This window comes from Temnothorax americanus, unplaced genomic scaffold (assembly GCF_048541705.1).
Source record: "Temnothorax americanus isolate GAGA-0224 unplaced genomic scaffold, ASM4854170v1 Scaffold7, whole genome shotgun sequence".
In the NCBI taxonomy this organism is placed as follows: Eukaryota; Metazoa; Arthropoda; class Insecta; order Hymenoptera; family Formicidae; genus Temnothorax; species Temnothorax americanus.
In genome coordinates this window covers 3,964,105-3,984,087 of record NW_027509792.1, presented here as the reverse complement: position 1 = coordinate 3,984,087, position 19,983 = coordinate 3,964,105, and the positions used below count along the sequence as shown (strand labels likewise).

The following is a 19,983-nucleotide window of genomic DNA, read 5'->3' as shown; positions in this document are numbered from 1 at the left end:
AAATACAGGAGTGCTTCGTCACGGAAAAAATCGATTACCTCCTTCTAAATTCATTCTTCAGAACGTAGAGCGTCGTATTACACGAGCGGTAAACAGATATCGTAGCTAAGTTAAGTAGAACAACTAATCTACATTCCGATTCATTCGTCGAAGGTCGCTCATAAATCTCGAAAGGTGTAACAGTCTTTTCTTTCACACACTCAAGTTTTCTCCATTTAATCCATTCAGACGGATGTAAATGTTGGTACAACCAAGTGCAACAAAGATGTTGACCCGCATGATTAATGAGATGCCGAAATGTTAGATAATTGCCGAACACGTGCTTTGCGACGATCGTTTATCATAAATGACATACAATCGCGTGATCTGTTATCTCGTCGTACGATTGCAGCCGACTAAAACAGATAATTGCAGCACTGTAGTTAATTTTGTAATATACGACATGTTTCAAATAAAATATTCAAGATATATTTCATATAATATATAATTTTCACATATGAAACGAATCGTATTTTTTTACTATTACATAAGATTGCGTTCCACAGTCAGCTGTTATCAAACCCCGATTGAAGTGTTACGCGATATGTACGTATCAATAACTGCGTTGTAGACCGTACCATGCATCGTACGATATAAAGAGACACCAGTTATTCATCACACAATGATACAAATTGACTGTCACGTATAATAAAAAAATTAGATTAGCAAGATTTTTTAAATATATAAAAATGGAAAAAAAGTAGACTCTAAATTGAAAAATGACTCGTTAGATCTCTGGAATATCTTGTATATAAGAACATTTCATAAACAATGATGACTGATTATGTAGTTATTCTTTTTTTTTTTAATAAATGCAACCATGTATCCGTTATTTTTACAAATAGTTACTTCCGCATATTTCGTACTCTACGATGGTATCTTAATAAAAATTATATCGTTACTTATAAATCTTACAAATATCAGGGCATACTAAAAATTAGGATGGTACTGGTTGAAAAGTGTAGATGGTATGGAGTTTTCTTTCGAGATGTACTTTTTCTACCAGCCAGGCGTCGTGTTTGCTAAACGTCGCATACGTCTGAAAGAAAGAAGAAAACGAATGATCACAATCAAGCGCATTTATTACAATAAAGTTTACGTATACCGCTGCCAAATTCACTTCTTACCGAGTATTTCGATCTTGATCGCGTATCTTTTTTTCCATCTCTGCGTCTGTCAAGGTTTCTAAAAATGGTGCCCACTGATCGGCCTCTGACGGAGGTCTAAAGGGAACTTCTACGGTTGGTAGAGGTGCTTCAGAAAATGCGTACGTTCTTTGATGCCACGATAATTGCCCGCGTACACTGCGAATAAATATAACGGTATTACTTGAGTAACAATCAATGTCAACTGGGTATATAACAAATTTTAGTTTTGATAATAAAGTTAGTATACAATTTATTATTATATGCTCACAATATTTGAGTATTCAAAATAGCTTTTAACTTGGCTAATTTTTGTGAAAAATCTTTTTCTAAGAATTTCGGTAATAAAACTATCATTTTACACAAAACGGTGGCACAATTACGTGGTCACAGAGTACGTAAAGATTCATTGTTTCACCTGTAAGCGATAGCGGTGACGAATTCTCCACCAAGGCCAAGCTCCGCGCAAAGCTTCATCGCAAACTTCTCTGGATTATTCTCCTTTTCAGACATATCCCATTCTACCTGATCTACTAGAGAGGTATTGCCCACGTGTATATTTAATTTAATTATAACTCTCTGATCGCATTGGTCTTCCAGAATTGTTTCCTGAGGGAACGCTTCTATTTGCTGCCTTATCGCCTGCGCGATTGCAGGAACAAAGGTTAATGGATTTAAGTCTAAATCGTCGCAGAGCACTTCGGCAAATTGTTCGGGTGTTATGAGACTTTCTGCGAAACAAACAGATATACCGTTACAATTTGTAAAAATTAATCGTCATCGGATACAAGAATACATACCATTTTTATTCCAAGTAAAAGTGTCCCTTAATTTCTGGCCTTCGATTTCCATATCTAAACGTATCGGGACCAGCATTTCCTGTTGCGCCGCATTCTCCAAGTTTGCCGATGGATCTGTATCGTCGAAACTATATTGGAAATAAAATAAGAGTTATATTTTTATTATAGGGGTCTGTTTTCTATTGCTGAACTGGTTACGCTAGAGTTCAGAGTTTATCTTTCTTATTTCACATGGGAAGGAAAAAAATAAACTTTGAACTAGTGCAGCCAGTTTAGCAATAGAAAACGGACCTACGATAGAACGTACGTAGAATTTGGCTGTACTTTCTCGCTCACCATAATGGAAACGTCCTAACTTTTTTATTGTGCACTCTGTTGCGATTTATTGGCGTAGCTTGAGGAACCGCATCCAGATGCGAACTGTTTGGTAGACTGGGTACCCACGCCATCGATTTCTTGGATTTACCCTCTCTAGGCGCCGGCGGTTCGGTCGAGTGCACAGACACGGCTTTGTATTTGTCGTCATTGCCCTCGATAATATCCTCCACCTCGCTGGCTCTCAACAGTGAAACACTAGATGCGAGAACGTGCTGACTCAGCCCGAGCTCCACTAATTTCTTGCGTTCGTCGTTGGTTATGGATCTCCTGAACATGCCGGGATACCTCTTGTACAGAGACCCGCGAAAGAGGCGCAGGTAATTGCCGACCTCCGACCCGATGCAGTAGTACTCCCCATTTTCCTCCACTTGGAAACTTATGGGCTTGTCTCCGTAGGTGCGTAACGCCATTTTAGAGGCTACTTTTGCTGCAATCAGTAAAACACAGGTCAACGCGAGTATCGATAAGAATGTGGGACGATTACGTACGTTTGGGACACTATTATGTAGACAGATCAGAGAATACAAAAAAAAAATACATTTGATACAAGGTATCGCTAGCTTTACAAAACACACAACGGAGCTCTCACCGGAGGCTAATATTATTCAGCAGGTTTATCCAGGTTCTATTTTCCTCTTAATTTGAACGTGCGCGACGCGACGAATTTATAAAAATTAACGCAACGATCAAATATTCATTTAATCGGTATAAAATGGACAGCGTCGAAAACGCCGCGAGCGTTTTTGTAGTGAATAGTGAATATACTCCCGGGGATCTCGGACCCTCTTTATCGCACCTGGCAACAGGGATAATTCATCCACTCGCGTTTAAGCTCTCGTAAACTCTCCTCTCCTCTCCGCCCACGTTTGTTTACGTTTCCCTCAGTTTCCCTGAAAACAGACTAGACGCACGGCATCCGCTCCGCTGGCGGATATCAAGTTTAATTATATTTTTCTTATCGTAGATCAACGAATGCCGGGAGAGGGGAATCCGGTGCCGAAATCATCTGTTGCGATTTGCGATTCGTTGGACGGACCTAAAGGCGAACTCGCAAGTGATCGAGGAAGCCATAGCGACGTGCGCGCGCCGATCAAGTTCGAACATCACGTATGTACAGGTCTATTCTTCTTGAGGTTTTTCCGCTTGAAATGAAGTAAACGGCATGGATTGGATATCAAAAAGGGAAGAGGAAAAATAAAGGAAAGAAAAAATATACGGAAAATGCATCGACCGAGAAAAAGAGAGAAAGCGAGCGAGAGATTCGTAGGGATTTAGAAATAACGGACCTAACGCCGAGCGCACACGCGCATTCCACGGGGGCCAATCGGGGGCGAGCCGCTTATCGATAACTGGAAAACGGAGTACGGAGTAGTGGAGTACGGAGAGGCCCGTCAACCTATCCCCTACATGTGCGCGAGGCCTGCGTGGCCCGATAGCCGTGTCAGCGGCACAAGCGGCAGCGAAGTGTCGCAAGGTGCCCCGGTGCATCACACGTCACGCACGCACAACAGAGGCCCCAAGGTTCCCCGGGGGGCGGACGACGTCTCTCCCGTCCTCGGTTCGCTGATAAAATCGTTCGACCCTACTCGCCCCTTCTCCCCGCCGCCGCCGCCGCAGCCGTCGGTCACTGTTAAATAGACAGGTAATTTAATGAGGCACGGCGCGAGCAGTTGCGGCGGCCACGCTCCAGATGCAACCGTTCGAGATTCTACGTAATGTGTTTCTAAACGCTTTTTTACTCCGCTCTTTAATTGTGACAATCAAATTGTCCCGCGAGAGCGCCATGCCGTCGCTTATCTCGCCTCGCGCCCCCCGCGAGATTATCTATCGACGAGGCGTCTCCCCCAGGTCCCAGCCTCGGCCAGCTCCGCGTTTAAATGACAGCTCGAATTCGCTTCGGCGGGGGAGTTAGCGCTACGGCACTATAGATTCTGGACATTGATCCAATCCCGGGTTCGCTATACAGCGAAATCTTATTTAATTTTGCTGCAGACGTGTCTCTTTCTCTCTCTCTCTCTCTCTTTCCAGTGTGCGGAAGTCTGTTGCCGCTCCTCCGCGAGTTTCTCGGCTGTCGAAAATTTTGGAACTTCCATTGCGCCACAGTTCACAACTTTGACCTTAATATCAGTTTGATGTAATTAGATTGTAGTTACGTCTTGAGGTAAATTCAGTTTTATAAAACGATATTTGTATAACATTAACGATTATTCGTTTTATTATGAAAAAGCTAACATAAGGTATTGTTATGCGCTTAGAGATCAGATGATTACTCCGATTATTTTTGTGAAGAAGATAGTTAAATTGATGGAAAGTAGATAAGAGTAACGATAGTTCTATACATATTCATATAAGTGACATTAGAGATTTCATATTTCTTTGTGCGTGTGTGTGTAGCGATTGTAAATTTATATTGACTTACTTACGTTTTGTTACATGCGCTACCGCAGACAAGATGACGGATTCAAAGTATTTTACCACCACGAAGAAGGGAGAGATATTTGAGCTCAAGTCGGAGCTGAACAATGAGAAGAAAGAGAAGAAGAAGGAAGCTGTGAAAAAGGTAAATAAAATAGATCCGTTATCGTATACCTTTTAGTATTTCTAGCTTTTATGACGAGTGATAACTTTGGTCTTGCTAGTAATACTTTAATATGATGCGAATAGTAAGCATTTTCATGCAGAATACTTGAAACAGAAGGTAATTTGGATATTATTTAGGTAAGTTGCAAAATCTAAGACAAGGAGACTTGAATTTTATAATTTCAATAATTTCTTTCTACAAGAATACTTCTTGTATGTATAATACTCTTTTAGGTTTTAATAATCCCTTGATTATCCTTGAATTTATTAATATATTGAGAACGTGTGTCACGTATATGGTAGATATGATGAGAAGCATATTCGATGTATCTTAATTAAAAAACAAGAATTAAGAAAGTAATGCTGATGCACGTAGTCTAGCAAAATGTACTTGTCTCTGATTGTATCGCTGTGCTTCTTTTAGTAAAGTGTATCACGTATGGAACCAAAATTATGTGTGAATAATAAATATATAATGTAGTAACGTATGATAGCAATTACATAGACGTCAAATGCCTTTTCTTAGAAAATGATATCAAGGACAAGATTAATTGATTTTAATAAATGAAAATGATAGATCTGTACCCGTTAATAACATTATAGTTGCATTGTAATAACACAGGTGTATTGTTGACTGTCTGTCCAGGTAATTGCTTCCATGACAGTAGGGAAAGACGTGTCTGCGTTGTTTCCCGATGTGGTGAACTGCATGCAGACCGACAATCTGGAACTGAAAAAGCTGGTGTACCTGTACCTGATGAACTACGCCAAGAGCCAACCGGACATGGCCATTATGGCGGTCAACACGTTCGTCAAGGTAACGTAGCTTAGAAACTCGTCATTCAATTCGCCATCACGATTTTACTATATATAACGCACCTTTACCCCCTCTTACATATTTCTTAATAACACTTGGATGATGTTCAGAGTCTGTCTCTAACGAGAGGCAAACTAGAGAATCGTTCGCCGTTATGTATTCCCAATGACGGCCGTTGGAATTGTAAATATAATCTTCTTTAACGGATATCATCCTCGTTGTGTTACATTTTACAGCGTGCCTCGCACTGTATACAGACTGTGCTTTGCAAATTACAGCTTGCACAGAGCTGTCTGCGTTATGGGACGGAATGTAACTTTTCCGTTCATTACGATCGAATTGTTTGTTTTTCAAAGGGCACGGGTCTGGATTTTGGTTGTCCCAATAATTAATTTTAATAACAAAAAGACTAATAAATTACTTTCTGGACGATGAATAACGTAATACGCGATAAATCTTTTTCCCACTTTTTCATGATGTCACGTTATGGGACCAAATTCCAGAATGTACTCCGTTAGGCAGACTATTATATTAATATGTACGTCCATAATACATGATTAATTTACCAAATGATTGATGAATCAATAGTGATTTAAAATCTCGTTATTCTTTTCACGCTAATGCACCGATACATACATCTTGTTTCTTCCGGAATTGAGCATGTTATTTTGAGAGATCACGCAATTTTTTATCTATACATGCGAAACGCTTGAAACAAAAATGTACATTCTTCACTGATGCTGTGTTTTTTTTATAATATAAATATATTAAATTAATTCTTATATATATATTGCAGTTGTGATACGAGTTTTGAATCGAGGAATGATAGATTCGAACATTAATCTTTTACTCGTAAATTTCTAATGTGCAGCAGCATGAAAAAATTGTGATTCCATGTTTAATTTATAGTACGACTGCATCACTAATCGATGCTTGTATAAAGATAATATTTACTAATTGCACGCAATTTGTATCATACTCAAAATTTCAGTGTATCTAATGAATGTAATTCGCGTTACAAATAATATCTTAATAATGCGATTAACATAAATATTTGTAAATATATACTTTTCTATATATGTGTGTATATATATATATATATATATATATATATATATATATACAATAATATATGTTAGATGATATACCGTTTATCTCTATTTGCATGGCGCTAATATTGGTGCAACACAATTCTTAATTTTCTATTCGCAAAGTTATGCCGCTACGATTGTAAAGAAAGAGAGAAAGAACTAACGAAGAATAATACCTCGTGCTCTTTAAAAAATGACCAGTTCTCGATTACACGCTACTTTAAATGGCTGATAAGTATAGTATTTAACACTTAATGAAAAATGGTGACGGTGACCAATTTGACCTTTTTCGTTCTGACACGCAAAAGGAGCTAGCGACATCTCCGATGACAAAGGTACCAATGCTACTTTCTACTTTGTTAAAGTGGGTTGAGATAGATAGCCACTACTGTGACTAGACTTGAATCCCTGGCTTGCCCGATTTTTGCGCAGGACTGCGAAGACCCGAATCCGCTGATACGCGCGCTAGCAGTTCGCACGATGGGCTGCATACGTGTCGACAAGATAACCGAGTATCTGTGCGAGCCGCTGCGCAAGTGCCTGAAGGACGAGGACCCGTATGTACGCAAGACCGCAGCCGTGTGCGTCGCCAAACTTTATGACATTAATGCAGCCTTGGTCGAGGACCAGGGATTCCTGGATCAGTTGAAGGATCTTTTGTCCGACAGCAATCCAATGGTACGTAAAGCTATCCTCTCTTATGTCACAGAGCTTGATGTAACTGAAATAATATAACAAACGTTTTAAGATCTTATACCATTTATACAGATATTTGATAAAATATTGTTAGAAGCGGTATTAAACGAAAAAGATTTTAATTTACCCGAAGATAACAACACTGCAGATAATACATGCCGTGTGTTATTAGGTTGTCGCAAATGCGGTAGCTGCTCTGTCCGAGATCAACGAGGCCAGTCCGAGCGGTCAACCGTTGGTTGAAATGAACTCGCAGACCATAAACAAGCTGCTTACGGCGCTCAACGAGTGTACGGAATGGGGCCAAGTTTTCATCCTGGATTCACTGGCGAATTATCCGCCCAGAGACGATCGCGAGGCACAAAGCATCTGCGAACGGATCACTCCGCGCCTGGCGCACGCTAACGCTGCAGTCGTGCTTTCTGCTGTCAAAGTAAATGCAGATAAATAACGGGTTCGGAAGAAGAATGCGATTAGCCCTATCTCATACAATTTATCAAATGTTCTACTATGTAACTTCTATGCGGGCTCATCGATTTCTCTCTCTTCTCTTATTTAAATTTATCTTCAAGTCTTCGCTAACAGAAAGATAATTTTATATTAATCGGATGTACATTGACATTTTAGGTATTAATGAAATTGATGGAGATGCTGCAGTCCGAGTCGGATTTTGTTGCCACACTTACGAAGAAATTGGCGCCTCCTCTCGTCACGTTATTGAGCTCCGAACCGGAAGTTCAGTACGTCGCATTGAGAAATATCAATCTCATTGTGCAAAAGCGACCAGATATTCTGAAACACGAGATGAAAGTATTCTTCGTCAAGTACAACGATCCCATTTACGTAAAATTGGAGAAGCTGGACATTATGATTCGTTTAGCGTCGCAGGCCAACATCGCGCAAGTCCTGTCGGAGCTGAAGGAGTACGCCACCGAAGTCGACGTGGATTTCGTTAGGAAAGCTGTGAGAGCCATAGGTCGCTGCGCCATAAAAGTCGAGCCATCCGCGGAGCGTTGCGTCTCCACGTTACTGGACCTGATACAAACGAAAGTAATTAAATTAAAAGATATTACGAGACCTAAAATAGAACAGCAAATTTTAGGGTATATCTTTAACATAATTTCATATTTCTCAAATACTATATCAAAATTTAATATTTCAAAATTAATTGATTATTGATTAATCGATATCTTTAATTTTCCTCAGGTGAATTACGTTGTTCAAGAAGCGATTGTAGTAATAAAAGATATCTTCCGCAAGTATCCCAATAAATACGAAAGCATAATTTCGACTCTGTGCGAAAATCTTGACACGCTCGATGAGCCTGAGGCGCGTGCCTCTATGATATGGATCATCGGAGAATACGCGGAGCGTATCGACAACGCTGACGAGTTGCTGGAGAGCTTCCTGGAAGGATTCCACGACGAGAACACGCAGGTGCAGCTGCAGTTGCTCACCGCGATTGTCAAACTGTTCCTCAAGAGGCCCACGGATACGCAGGAGTTGGTTCAGCAGGTGCTCAGCCTGGCCACGCAGGATTCCGACAATCCTGATCTGCGAGACCGCGGTTTCATCTACTGGCGGCTGCTCAGCACCGATCCGGCAGCGGCTAAGGAGGTAGTGCTCGCGGAAAAGCCTCTAATCTCGGAGGAGACGGATCTGCTGGAACCGACATTGTTAGACGAATTGATTTGCCATATCTCGAGCTTGGCGTCCGTGTATCACAAACCACCCACGGCATTCGTAGAAGGCAGAGCGGCTGGTGCTAGAAAGTCGTTACCCGCTAGAAGTAACTCAAACGAGGACTCCACCCGCACAACTGCACAACAACCCCATGCGCAGGTCATACCCGCTCAGGACTCTTTAATCGGCGACCTTCTTAGCATGGATATTGGTGAGCAAAATCCTAAATTAAAAGTAGAATTAAAATTAGAAAATTAAAATGTACAATAATATTAAAGTATAATACGTGAATGTTTCAGTTTTTGCAAAAATTGCGAGCATGCCGTTAGTCCTTATTTTTTTATACGATATTTTTCGCAGATAAAAAATTATACTTATTCACTTATTTCATTCCAGGTGGCCCGGCGTTGGTCACACCAGCGCCTGCACCAGCGTCCACGGGAATAGGATTGGATCTTTTAGGCGGTGGTCTCGACGGAATCCTGAACAACGATAGCACGAACGCGCAACCAGCCGTTTCTCAGAGCACCACGGGTCTCCTCGGCGACATATTCGGTTTCAACCAAGGTCCCACGCCTTACATACCTCCCAAAGTTAATTGGTTACCAGCCGAAAAGGGCAAAGGCTTTGATATCTGGGGCACATTCTCGAGAAAGTAATTAATACAGAGCGATATATATGATACACATTAATGAATATAGAGGTCTTGCGATATACATCTCTTTGATTGCAAATAATTATAGCGCGCAAAATGTGTCATAGGAATGGACAAATTAGCATGGACATGACCTTCACGAACAAGGCGATGCAACCTATGGGAGGATTCGCGATACAGCTCAACAAGAACAGCTTCGGTTTGACGCCAGCGGCCCCGTTGCAAGTGGCGGCTCCCCTGAGTCCCGGATCGAGTATAGAAACGAACATTATACTGTCCACTACCGGTGCGGTGCAACGCATGGAGCCCTTGAGCAATCTGCAGGTTGCTATCAAAAACAACATCGACGTTTTCTATTTCGCGTGTATCGTGCCTATGAATGTATACTTTGTGGAAGACGGACAATTGGACAAGAGGGTGTTTCTTTCCACCTGGAAAGACATACCTGCGCAGAATGAGGTATCACTCGTTCACTTTTTTTCTATATTTATAAAAAAAAATGAATTATTGTGGGACTCATTAATAGAGGGGAGAAAAATCTTCAAGGGACATATCTCACATTTGCAGGTACAGTATACGCTAAACGGAGTAATGTTGACCGCGGATCAAGTGGTGCAAAAAATGCAACAGAATAATGTCTTCACGATCGCTAAGAGAAATGTGGAAGGACAGGATATGCTTTATCAGTCTCTCAAGTTGACGAACAATGTCTGGGTATTGAATGAGCTGAAAATTCAGCCAGGCAATCCCGATGTCACGGTACGTTTAACACAGAGCATTACGTTTAAATCTTTCCAACGCGATTGTTTCTGAAATTAATGGTTATTTAGAAGAAATGTATTTAGTTCTAAGTCAATCTTAGATCAATTGATAGATCAATAATATATATTTTATCTTGAGTTAGAATACATCCTTTTCTAACAGCCACTAGTTATGAAGAATAATTGCATAAAAGGATGTTATATGGGATATTTTATACTTCTTATATACATTTATCTCAAATTTTATTTTATCGTTAATTTCGCGTTTTTCATAATTGGTCTCTTCTTTTCTCGTTGCAGTTGTCCCTGAAATCTCGATCCGTAGAAGTCGCCCCTGGAGTATTTCAATCGTACAATGCGATTTTACATTCTTAAGTTTTCTCTTTTCCCGTCAATTAGGATAATGCTATAAGATGCGAATTAAAAAAAAAAAAAGACATAAATACGCGAACACATGCGCAACAGCTTATTTATAGAAGCTATCTATGTACATTCGCATGAGACTCGAGAGTATCTTGAAACACAGTACTACACAGGAATCTCTGTTACAGATTGTCGAATTTATTATAAAAACGATCATAGGCGTGTATGGAAATAAAAATTTATGATCACGTCTATATCCTTATTTATACGCCTTTTTCACATTTGGTATGTCAGAGATATATATTTTACATACATATCTTAGGTACATTTTCATGGCTGCAGGACGTAACATACAGTTGGGAAAAATCAATATAAAAATTAATTATAGTCTTTATCGATTTTGCTAAAACGTTCGCAGCAAAAACTTTATAGAACATTAAATTGGTTCCATTGTGTGCATATATATATATATATATATATATATATATATAATTTGGCTTAAAAAATATTTTTATTCGTTATATTTCAAAAATATATGAAATCCAGTTATAAAATATTTTAAAATCTTATATAACTGGATATATGTTCTAAAACATATAATTGGATTTGTCTTAAGAGAAATCCAATTTAAACTCGAGAATATATATATATGCATACATATATATATATATATATATATATATATATATATTTACACGATCTACAATTTTGCATCTATTTCAAATAACTATTATTTAAAATAATTTATCAATATTAAATAGCAGTAATTCAACTTGCGATAATAAAGGATCAGTTTTTAAGTTCCTAAAAAAAATGTCTGCAGATCGACCACATTTATTGCAACGTATCCTGTACGTTACACAGGTAGATTGTATCTCACAGTGAAATAACGCTATATAGTACGTAATGTGATTGTGTTTATTTATCGAATATAAAGAAAAGCATCTCGAATACATTATCGCATAAAATTAACACTGGACCTTTCTTCTAAAAGAGCATCCCTCAGTTAATCGTGCTTTCCCGCCTGTCGGCGTGCAAAGTATCGTACGGCAGCCGTCACATTCTACCGGCCTCTGGGCGTGTGAGAAGATTGTTTTGATGGCGTAGCACCCCGGGCATTTGACGTCCATAAAATAACTGTTGGGCTTCTGTACGAGCCTCTTCAGCTTGTGTTTTCTCTTCTCCTCGATGGGACTCGGATGGAGAAAATCTCTGGCCAGCGGCATTCTGCAATAACAGGTCCGGTTGTCAAAAAACTCGTGCTCGGAACAGATTCGCAAATATCTCGTGTCAAAATAACAATAAAACAAGTGCAATTTCTTCCATTAGTATACAAGATGTATACACAACATTGTGCAATCTTGTGGGGTAACCAGTGACAGTGGGATCGCGCGCAAGAGCTCGAGGATCGCGAATAACGCGAGCTCGGCTCGTCGAACGTTTCACCGACACGGATGCGACAGTCCTCAACGTTAAATTAACAAGTGGATACCGTACAAAATTTGCCTACTGTGTAATGGGCGATAGCGATACCGCAAAGGGGTAGGAAGCGCGGACAGCACGCCGCATACGATATGCGATATGCGGGCGCGAATAACTCGATTCCCGGGCCGGGCGAGGCCGGCGGGTCGCGGCCAAGCGGAATTCGCGCGACGGCGAACGAAACGGCGCGGATACTTACGTGATTCGCAGAGTATTTCGCGTTAAATCCGATAATTACAGTCGTAACCACGTGTTTACGGGACAACGTTACGCACGGAAAGGAACATTGTTCGACGTAAGGCTGCGGTAAGGCGAAACACTTAAAACCCCAGGCACCTCGGCAGCGTCGCCAACTGTCCTTCGGCGCGCGAATCGTTGAAAATATCCGGTCCGGTGAAAAAACTCCAGGCGCTCCCTTGATTTAATTGGTTCTAAAAGTAAGAGCCAACCACGTTCGATTGCTACCGAGCGGCAAGCGGTTCGTTTTGCTGATACGCGCGCCCAAGGGAAGCTGGACAAACTCGTAAGCGCTTCCAACGCAAAGCGAAGACTAATGTATGATGTATTTTTTGTTTCAATATAGTCTTTATCGCATTTGGATGTTATTGCGTAGGATGTAAAGGCAACGTTTATATCACCGATTATGTCGAAAGCTTTCGAATTAAAACTGCTTAAATCGTCTCCGAATAACTCACGTCATCGGGTAACTTCCATATCACGTTTCAACATACCAGTTCTCGTCCGATCACTGAAGTCAAGCAACGTTGAGCGCGGTTAGTACTTGGATGGGTGACCGCTTGGGAACACCGCGTGATGTTATCCAATTTTTTTTTTTTTTTGCCATAAGTCTAGGATCGAGTGCCAACACATGGGATGTGAAACATACTTGGAGATCTTCAATTAAATATAAAGGACATAAGACATTCCGAAGATCCACAACCACAACACATACTGTATTTTGTGTGCCGAGATGTCAGAAGAGAAGAAGAAAGTACTCATGATTTGTTTAGGTATTATAGATAATACCGTTATAGGTAATACAGATATTTTATGGACTTTAATTTTATAAATATATGGGCAAAAATATTTTCTAGGGGGGAAACATAAAAATAAAACAATAAGCTATTTGTACGTGTGTCGTTAATTAGCAGTTATTTATGTAGCCTTGTGCCTACAGGCAACATTTGTCGATCGCCGATAGCGGAGGCTGTATTCCAGAATGAGGTGAACAAGAGAGGTTTGCAAGATCAGTGGGAAGTAGACAGCGCTGCCATCATAGGATTTCACAAAGGACGTCGCCCAGACGATAGGGCCCTGAGTACGCTAAAGGCAAATGGGATCACTGATTATTCCCACAGAGCACGCCAAGTAAGATCTTAACAGTTTTCGGATGCAAATGTTAAGGAGCTTATCATTGCAATCCTGTGCAATAATAATTTCAGACTTTTCTACGTGTCAAATAGTTTTATGATCAAATTCTTCTTACAAAGGAAAGAAATAGGATGATTCTCGCTGTAATTAAATGAATTATTGAATGAATAATTATTTAGAATCGTCAAATTGTTATATTATGTAAATTATTTATTGTATATTTTTAAATATTTTTTTATTTACGTATATACAGATGAAGCAAGCTGATTTCAACAGATATGACTGGATATTTGGAATGGATCGGGAGAACATGGTCTTTTTGACTAAGAATAGACCAGAGAATTGCCGAGCAAAAGTACAGCTTCTAGGAAGTTATGATCCAAGTGGAAATGACGTAATACGAGATCCATATTACGTATGTAATTTTTTAGCATTCATAGAACCAAAAAAAAAGACAATAAAGATGTATATTAAACTGTTCCCATGATCTTCTTACAGGATCACGATAGCGTAGGATTTCAGAAAGTCTACGATCAATGTTTAGCAAGCGTAACAGCATTTTTGGACCAATATTCGAATTAATGCGAAGACTAATCTAAAGTATCAATGTTATAACTTTGGCGTAAATCGGGCCGTGTAAACGTAGTCAATTAACGTCGAATTTACTGTAAAATATTTAACGTTTCCAAAGAATATTTCTATACTTAATGCAGTGAAATAAATATTTTTTATTATTAATACACCGTCGTAGGACATGATGATTTGCGCCCTCAGGTATTATTTTATAAGAAAGAGATAAGAAATACATAATAAAAAAATTTACGCAAGAGATAGATTATAATGCATTGTCTTGTATGTGTCAAAATATGTTATAACATATAACACAATTATAGTAACCGATAATAATAATACATTTCTTCTCTTTTCGAGATACTTTTTTTTATATATTTTTACACAGTAATACTAGATATATTAACTGAAAAAATTAATGTATAAAAGGTTAACCAGAATTTTTCATATTTAATTTTGAAACCAAGTCATCTATTACTTTTTATTTTTGCATTAATATTTCAGCAAAAAGCATGGAATTAATATTTTGAAAATGTCATTCACTCATATGTGCGAGTCTGTGTTTCTGGAATTTGACGAAGGACTTGAGCTTCTCTATCTAATCACACACTTGAAATATAATTTGCAAATAGATTTTCATGAAAGGTTTATCATTTTGTTTCAATCATAAACTTGCAATTTGGTAATTTGAAATCTAAAAGATGTCAATGCATTGTCTCAAGAATAGATATATTACTAGCCCTATTCACAACGTTTTTTCCGCCCCTTTAATCCTCCAACCATGCACTTTCGTGTCCCACCGAAATTTTGATTGTTCGCCGTTTCGAGAGTAAATGAGCTAGGATTTTGAAATTTCTACCTGATGTTTCCTACTATAACAACTTTTTTTAGGGAGGGGGGGGATTGTCTGACGATCATTTGTTTTCCGGAACAAACGACCATTAGAAACTCGTGGGACACGAAAGGACATGGTTTATGGGTTATGGTTAGAGTGAATAGGGCTAGGAATGTATGATTTCTTTTACCATTGTCTCACCGACTAGCAAGAAATCAATATGATGCGAAAGAGAAGAGTCCTCATGGTTTGTTTGGGTATTGTATAATATAATTTATCTATTTTTAATTAAAAAAGCTGAATTTGTTGAATTGTCACACTTTTCTTAAAGTATAAGACGTTAAGTATAGGAAGTTAAATATTATTATTTCAATAACTCTTTTTCTGGAAAGAAATATAATTGAAGTAAAAATTACTATTGTGACACACTTGTGTTGAAATAATCTTTTTAGTAAATGAGAGATTCTAAATTATTTCACGTGAGGTTAGTTTACTATTTTTAAGAGTTACGTAAATAAATGCATATATAACTTGTCAAACTGAAGTAAATGCTAAATGCAACACTCTTGTCCTTTCTTACAACGCTATATCAGTAGTCTGCATGCTTAATCTCAGTTAAAGTAATAATTTTAAGAGATAAGATCAACGGTATAAAATATTGTTACTTTTGTCAGCACTTCGTATAATATGATACATAAAGTTATTATTTACATTTTCACATGTTACGGACTGATCCCAAGCGTTACTTATAAATGCGTTATCGCGCCGTTCATATACTTAAATCATTTATGTCTGTATGTCATTAAATCTCGGCTTTGCGTTGGAATTATTAGAAAGGCTGCAAGGAAAAATACTTGTGTAAATTGCTTGCGAGAAATGCGTTATTTTGCACTAAATCTGGAAGAAGTTCCGAAGCGTTAAATATCACTGTTGCTGTTCACATAAGTTTGCGAAATTTTGGAGTCCATTTCAAAACATTTCAACGATAATCTAATTAAATTTTAATTTAAATTAACGCGTTTTAAACTGATTTTTTTGCGCAGGGAATAGCTGCCGCTCCCCTATGGCAGAAGCAGTGTTTCAGGATCAAGTGCGACAGATGGGTTTGACCGATCTTTGGGAGGTCGAAAGCGCCGCTATTCTGGGGTATCACGTAGGCAATGGTCCTGAACCCAGGGCGATGTCCACACTTCGGAAGGCTGGAATTACGGATTACTCTCATATCGCGAGACAAGTAAGAATTACAATTCTTGACCCTCGCCTGTGTTTGTCTATCAGTTTTACATGATTGCTGGACCAAAATATTTTCCACGGTGATACGGAAACTTGAATTGTTAGGGATAATTTTAGATCACGTCCAACGATTTCTACAAATTTGATTGGATATTCGGAATGGACGAGTATAATATCCACGAGCTGTACGAGATGCAACCAGAGGATAGCCGAGCAAAGATAGAGCTACTTGGGAAATACGATCCAGCTGGAATAGTCATTATAAGAGATCCTATCTTTGTACGTATCGCACAAGATGTCCTGCAAAAAGTAGAAGAATTTAATAAAAAAGATTTGGATTTTTTGGGGATTTAACAAAATAGATCGTATATTTTTCTAATGTAAAATTGATCATGCGTAATCAGTGGGTTCTGCTTACCGACAGGATGCTGGTAGTGCTGGATTTGAGAAAGCATTTGAGCAGGCTCTGAGAAGCGCACGCGCATTTTTGGAAATTAATAAGGTGTATTTCTCGTTTCATCTTTCTAGTATTATTTGTATATAATTCTAAAAGACCACTTTACTATCCTAATCTTTGCGAATCCTATCTCTGAAAACTTTATTAGCGATTTGTTTCGAGATCACTTTCTGTATCTTATTTCAAATTTTGTAGATTTTTATAACTAACTCAAGTACGTTTTATTTACAGGATAATACGCTCGAAAAACTACAATAAAAATTTAATTTAATTTTTTAAATTTATCTATCTAGCAGCTTGTCTACCGCAGAGTATTTACAAAAATAAAAAGTTTATTTTTAAATGAAAAAGACATTGACTGTTCTCTGAAATCCAATTTCACTGAACGATAATATACGCGATCTTTCGTCTCGAGATTCGACCGTGTAAAGACAAGACGATACTTTTTTCGATTTACCTTTCCAGACCCATTAGTTTATAATTTTGTTTGCAAATTATAAAATGTATATCCTTTCTAAAAGAGTTTGATTCTTTGAGAAAATGGAATTTAATTCGAGATTTATTAAAATAATTTGCTGTTAAGAAAGGCCAAGAAACATGGCCTTTAAGAAGGGGTCTTTTTGTTCCGAATCAATTGCGCGTAAAAATTTGACGAAGCAATTACAGTACGAGTATACACGGTGCCCTGTATCGCGCTTCGAAATAGGCCGTAAAATGCTACATTTGCAGATTTTGTTCCGCAAATGAAACCTTTTGCGTAATTTGTTCCTTCGAATAGAGAAATTTAATTAACATCTCGCGATGGTGAATGTCAGTTCGAGCGTAAATTCCTTCCGCTACCTTTGCCGCTACAGCCTCGCGAGACGTCAGAACGAGATGCGGAGAGAACGAAACTCGGGAAATACATGTTTTCTTGTTAAATGTGGAATACGATAAAGCAAACTTCGCACGCCAATTTCATCAAGCTTTTATTACTCTCAAATATACAAGAAATTAATGAAATCTTAGAAAGAGAAGTGTGCGTTCTACTTTTCTTGCTCTGAGAAATGAAACAGTTTGTCGAGCTCGAAAAATTGGAAAAAATATTAGAAAGATTAGAGGTTTCTCTACCGATACGAAATGCTCCAGAGATAATTAGTACAATTATCCTGTTAAATGTTACCCAGAAGCAGGAAAATTGTACGTCTGAAGAGCCGTTAAGCGTGAATTTAATGGATGTTATCTAATTCGAAAGAAAGTTGGTGAAATCGACGGTAATACCTACCAGGTAATACCCGCAAAATTCGATCGCGCTCGTTTCGAGCCGCTTCGCGAAAGATCGATTGCAAGCTGCGGGACGTAATTGCGCGCATTAAATTGATACGGATTGGAACGCGAACGAATAGCATTGAGTCTGTGAGAGCAACGCAGCCGGGGTGTTTTGCATACGGCGTGCTTTGAATTCTGAAATAATGAATACTTATATCGAATATATACAGAAATGTTCACGCACATCCCAAAATAAAAATGCTGAGAAAAATCTCTTGCCATCAATTCGATATTATATATATTATATGTATATAAAAAACTAAACGAAATCGATTCATGTAAGAAAAATATGGTTTTGTTTAAAAAATATGTAGATGACGATCTTAATACGATCTAATAGAACAAGTAAAGAAAAAATGTTTTCTGCGCTATCAGATTTTATATTAAAATATAATTAAGAAAACCTTGTTACTCTATTATTATTATATATTGTATATATAATATCTTATACGCGATATATATATATATATATATATATATATATATATTATATAAAATATATATATAAAATGTTTTTTTTATTTTACATTTTTTGTCATACACACAATTACATATATTTTTATGTACAGTATAAAAATTAAATGCAATGTTAGTTAAATTATCATTATAATCAAAACATTGAAAAATTATAAGCGTCTTCTTCCCATTTCTCAATACACAAAGAAAAAAATTACCATACAAGTAATGTTTTAAAACGATTATAATAGATTGTATTATTTTTCGATCAAGCTAAAATCAATGTTATGAGGATCATAGATCACGGACGTCTTTTGCCGTTACGAGGAAAATTCCACGTGGTATTCGTCACCGCGTGGTGTCGTACGTCGCGAAGTTAGCCGCGTAGCGTCACAGAGGTGCATCGTTGGATGATCTTTCCCCACCACGCTTCTCTTTACAGTCACGTTCCTTAGCACGAGATCCGTCTGTATGTATATACATACCGGAATTGTTGAAATTATTCGAATAAATTATTGTAGCGCACAAGTCATTTAAATTTATAATTGGTGCATACATTAGCGCGCTTCTCGGGTTTCTCCTTCGTAGCCGAATCTCTCCTCTGCTCCTTCTCGTGAGGGGGGGAAATTTTATAAGACGTACGGAAAGAAGAATCCCTCGCGACCAAATTTTCTGGACATTTCACCTTCCGCTTTTCTCTCGTCCTGGTTTTGCAAGAATTCGATCTCGTCCGTTTCGTCCTAAGTACAGAAAACAATGCGATCCAGAAAGGGGAGCAGACCTCATTTTATCTCTTTTTTTCTCTATTTCTCTCACAATTCTCTTATCACACACACACACACACACACACACATGCATACGTACAAGTGACATTAACCGTGATTACATGCGTGTACACACGTGCATACTTGTCTCGGTTGAGTGCAGAAGGTGTGACGCCGCGATTTTTCATTATTTTCTTTTTTCTCCATCACCACATACAGACGTACATGCATACATACAGACGTTAGACGCACACATATGCGTTTACTAAATTTTATTACGTCTAGACGGCTACACGTGTGTGCGTCCGTTTCAGTTCGAGTACAGAAGGGTGTAGCACGTGTAGCACAGTGTAGCGCTCGCAATCAGCAGACCTGGTTTCGCGAATCGCGAGAATCGAGCCCACGGTCGCGGGTCGAGTCCGAGCCTCTCGCAGCCTCTCGCATCGAGTGAAGTGCGCCGCAAATGCCGCAATCCGTAAGTAATAGGAAGGGTACAGCC

The 19,983-nt window shown here is 38.6% G+C and overlaps 4 protein-coding genes, 1 long non-coding RNA gene and 1 pseudogene across 13 annotated transcripts; 3 read left to right on the top strand and 3 right to left on the bottom strand.

The window, feature by feature from the left end:
• Nucleotides 1-452: 452 nt before the first annotated feature.
• On the bottom strand, nt 453-4,912 carry Snr1 (SWI/SNF related, matrix associated, actin dependent regulator of chromatin, subfamily b, member 1). 4 transcript variants are annotated; one of them, XM_077422429.1, is made up of 6 exons: nt 4,786-4,912; nt 2,321-2,789; nt 1,985-2,112; nt 1,603-1,915; nt 1,167-1,343; nt 453-1,078 (listed from the first exon to the last, which is right to left on the bottom strand). In XM_077422429.1, the coding sequence occupies exons 2-6, from the start codon at nt 2,770-2,772 to the stop codon at nt 1,039-1,041; spliced, it is 1,110 nt and encodes a 369-aa protein (XP_077278555.1). In that variant the 5' UTR covers nt 2,773-2,789; nt 4,786-4,912; the 3' UTR covers nt 453-1,038. The 4 variants fall into 4 exon arrangements, with proteins under 4 accessions (XP_077278555.1, XP_077278554.1, XP_077278552.1 ...); XM_077422428.1 differs by lacking the exon at nt 4,786-4,912 and adding an exon at nt 3,128-3,564; XM_077422426.1 differs by lacking the exon at nt 4,786-4,912 and adding an exon at nt 3,159-3,564.
• Ap-1-2beta (adaptor protein complex 1/2, beta subunit) lies at nt 4,047-11,256 on the top strand. 3 transcript variants are annotated; one of them, XM_077422397.1, is made up of 12 exons: nt 4,047-4,074; nt 4,810-4,922; nt 5,589-5,759; nt 7,159-7,185; nt 7,283-7,528; nt 7,719-7,979; nt 8,174-8,596; nt 8,753-9,440; nt 9,626-9,884; nt 9,992-10,343; nt 10,452-10,643; nt 10,946-11,256. In XM_077422397.1, the coding sequence occupies exons 1-12, from the start codon at nt 4,053-4,055 to the stop codon at nt 11,018-11,020; spliced, it is 2,829 nt and encodes a 942-aa protein (XP_077278523.1). In that variant the 5' UTR covers nt 4,047-4,052; the 3' UTR covers nt 11,021-11,256. The 3 variants fall into 3 exon arrangements, with proteins under 3 accessions (XP_077278523.1, XP_077278525.1, XP_077278524.1); XM_077422399.1 differs by lacking the exon at nt 7,159-7,185 and having other exon boundaries at nt 4,050-4,074; XM_077422398.1 differs by lacking the exon at nt 4,047-4,074 and having other exon boundaries at nt 4,815-4,922.
• A 649-nt stretch (nt 11,257-11,905) lies between these two features.
• On the bottom strand, nt 11,906-12,850 carry Rps27 (ribosomal protein S27). The gene is made up of 2 exons (XM_077422448.1): nt 12,690-12,850; nt 11,906-12,235 (listed from the first exon to the last, which is right to left on the bottom strand). Exon 2 carries the CDS (start codon nt 12,232-12,234, stop codon nt 11,977-11,979), a length of 258 nt encoding a protein of 85 aa, XP_077278574.1. The 5' UTR covers nt 12,235; nt 12,690-12,850; the 3' UTR covers nt 11,906-11,976.
• Nucleotides 12,851-13,192: 342 nt separating this feature from the next.
• LOC143906378 (5S ribosomal RNA) lies at nt 13,193-13,312 on the top strand (annotated as a pseudogene).
• Nucleotides 13,313-15,185: 1,873 nt separating this feature from the next.
• Nucleotides 15,186-18,673, top strand: LOC143906363 (low molecular weight phosphotyrosine protein phosphatase 1-like). 3 transcript variants are annotated; one of them, XM_077422446.1, is made up of 5 exons: nt 15,191-15,523; nt 16,310-16,500; nt 16,617-16,778; nt 16,924-17,001; nt 17,188-18,673. In XM_077422446.1, the coding sequence occupies exons 1-5, from the start codon at nt 15,487-15,489 to the stop codon at nt 17,212-17,214; spliced, it is 495 nt and encodes a 164-aa protein (XP_077278572.1). In that variant the 5' UTR covers nt 15,191-15,486; the 3' UTR covers nt 17,215-18,673. The 3 variants fall into 3 exon arrangements, with proteins under 3 accessions (XP_077278573.1, XP_077278571.1, XP_077278572.1); XM_077422447.1 differs by lacking the exon at nt 17,188-18,673 and having other exon boundaries at nt 15,186-15,513; nt 16,924-17,171; XM_077422445.1 differs by lacking the exon at nt 17,188-18,673 and having other exon boundaries at nt 15,190-15,523; nt 16,924-17,167.
• A 131-nt stretch (nt 18,674-18,804) lies between these two features.
• On the bottom strand, nt 18,805-19,982 carry LOC143906368 (uncharacterized). Of its 2 annotated transcripts, none has more exons than XR_013259492.1 (3): nt 19,629-19,982; nt 19,277-19,460; nt 18,805-19,187 (listed from the first exon to the last, which is right to left on the bottom strand). It is a non-coding gene; the product is annotated as an uncharacterized LOC143906368 (long non-coding RNA). The 2 variants fall into 2 exon arrangements; XR_013259493.1 differs by having other exon boundaries at nt 19,764-19,982.
• Nucleotide 19,983: the final 1 nt, after the last annotated feature.

What these genes read in the sequence shown, in the direction of transcription:
- Snr1 (XM_077422429.1), bottom strand. Translation starts at nt 2,772, where the DNA reads ATGGCGTTACGCACCTACGGAGACAAGCCCATAAGTTTCCAAGTGGAG. An exon ending in TTTTACTTGGAATAAAAATG is followed by an intron (nt 1,916 to 1,984) that starts GTATGTATTCTT and finishes TTTGTTTCGCAG; the next exon opens with AAAGTCTCATAACACCCGAA. An exon ending in GATCAAGATCGAAATACTCG is followed by an intron (nt 1,079 to 1,166) that starts GTAAGAAGTGAA and finishes TCTTTCTTTCAG; the next exon opens with ACGTATGCGACGTTTAGCAA.
- Ap-1-2beta (XM_077422397.1), top strand. Translation starts at nt 4,053, where the DNA reads ATGCAACCGTTCGAGATTCTAC. An exon ending in CGACATCTCCGATGACAAAG is followed by an intron (nt 7,186 to 7,282) that starts GTACCAATGCTA and finishes ATTTTTGCGCAG; the next exon opens with GACTGCGAAGACCCGAATCC. An exon ending in ACATACCTGCGCAGAATGAG is followed by an intron (nt 10,344 to 10,451) that starts GTATCACTCGTT and finishes TCACATTTGCAG; the next exon opens with GTACAGTATACGCTAAACGG.
- Rps27 (XM_077422448.1), bottom strand. Translation starts at nt 12,234, where the DNA reads ATGCCGCTGGCCAGAGATTTTCTCCATCCGAGTCCCATCGAGGAGAAG.
- LOC143906363 (XM_077422445.1), top strand. Translation starts at nt 15,487, where the DNA reads ATGATGCGAAAGAGAAGAGTCCTCATGGTTTGTTTGG. An exon ending in AGTCCTCATGGTTTGTTTGG is followed by an intron (nt 15,524 to 16,309) that starts GTATTGTATAAT and finishes TTTTTTGCGCAG; the next exon opens with GGAATAGCTGCCGCTCCCCT. An exon ending in ACTCTCATATCGCGAGACAA is followed by an intron (nt 16,501 to 16,616) that starts GTAAGAATTACA and finishes GGATAATTTTAG; the next exon opens with ATCACGTCCAACGATTTCTA.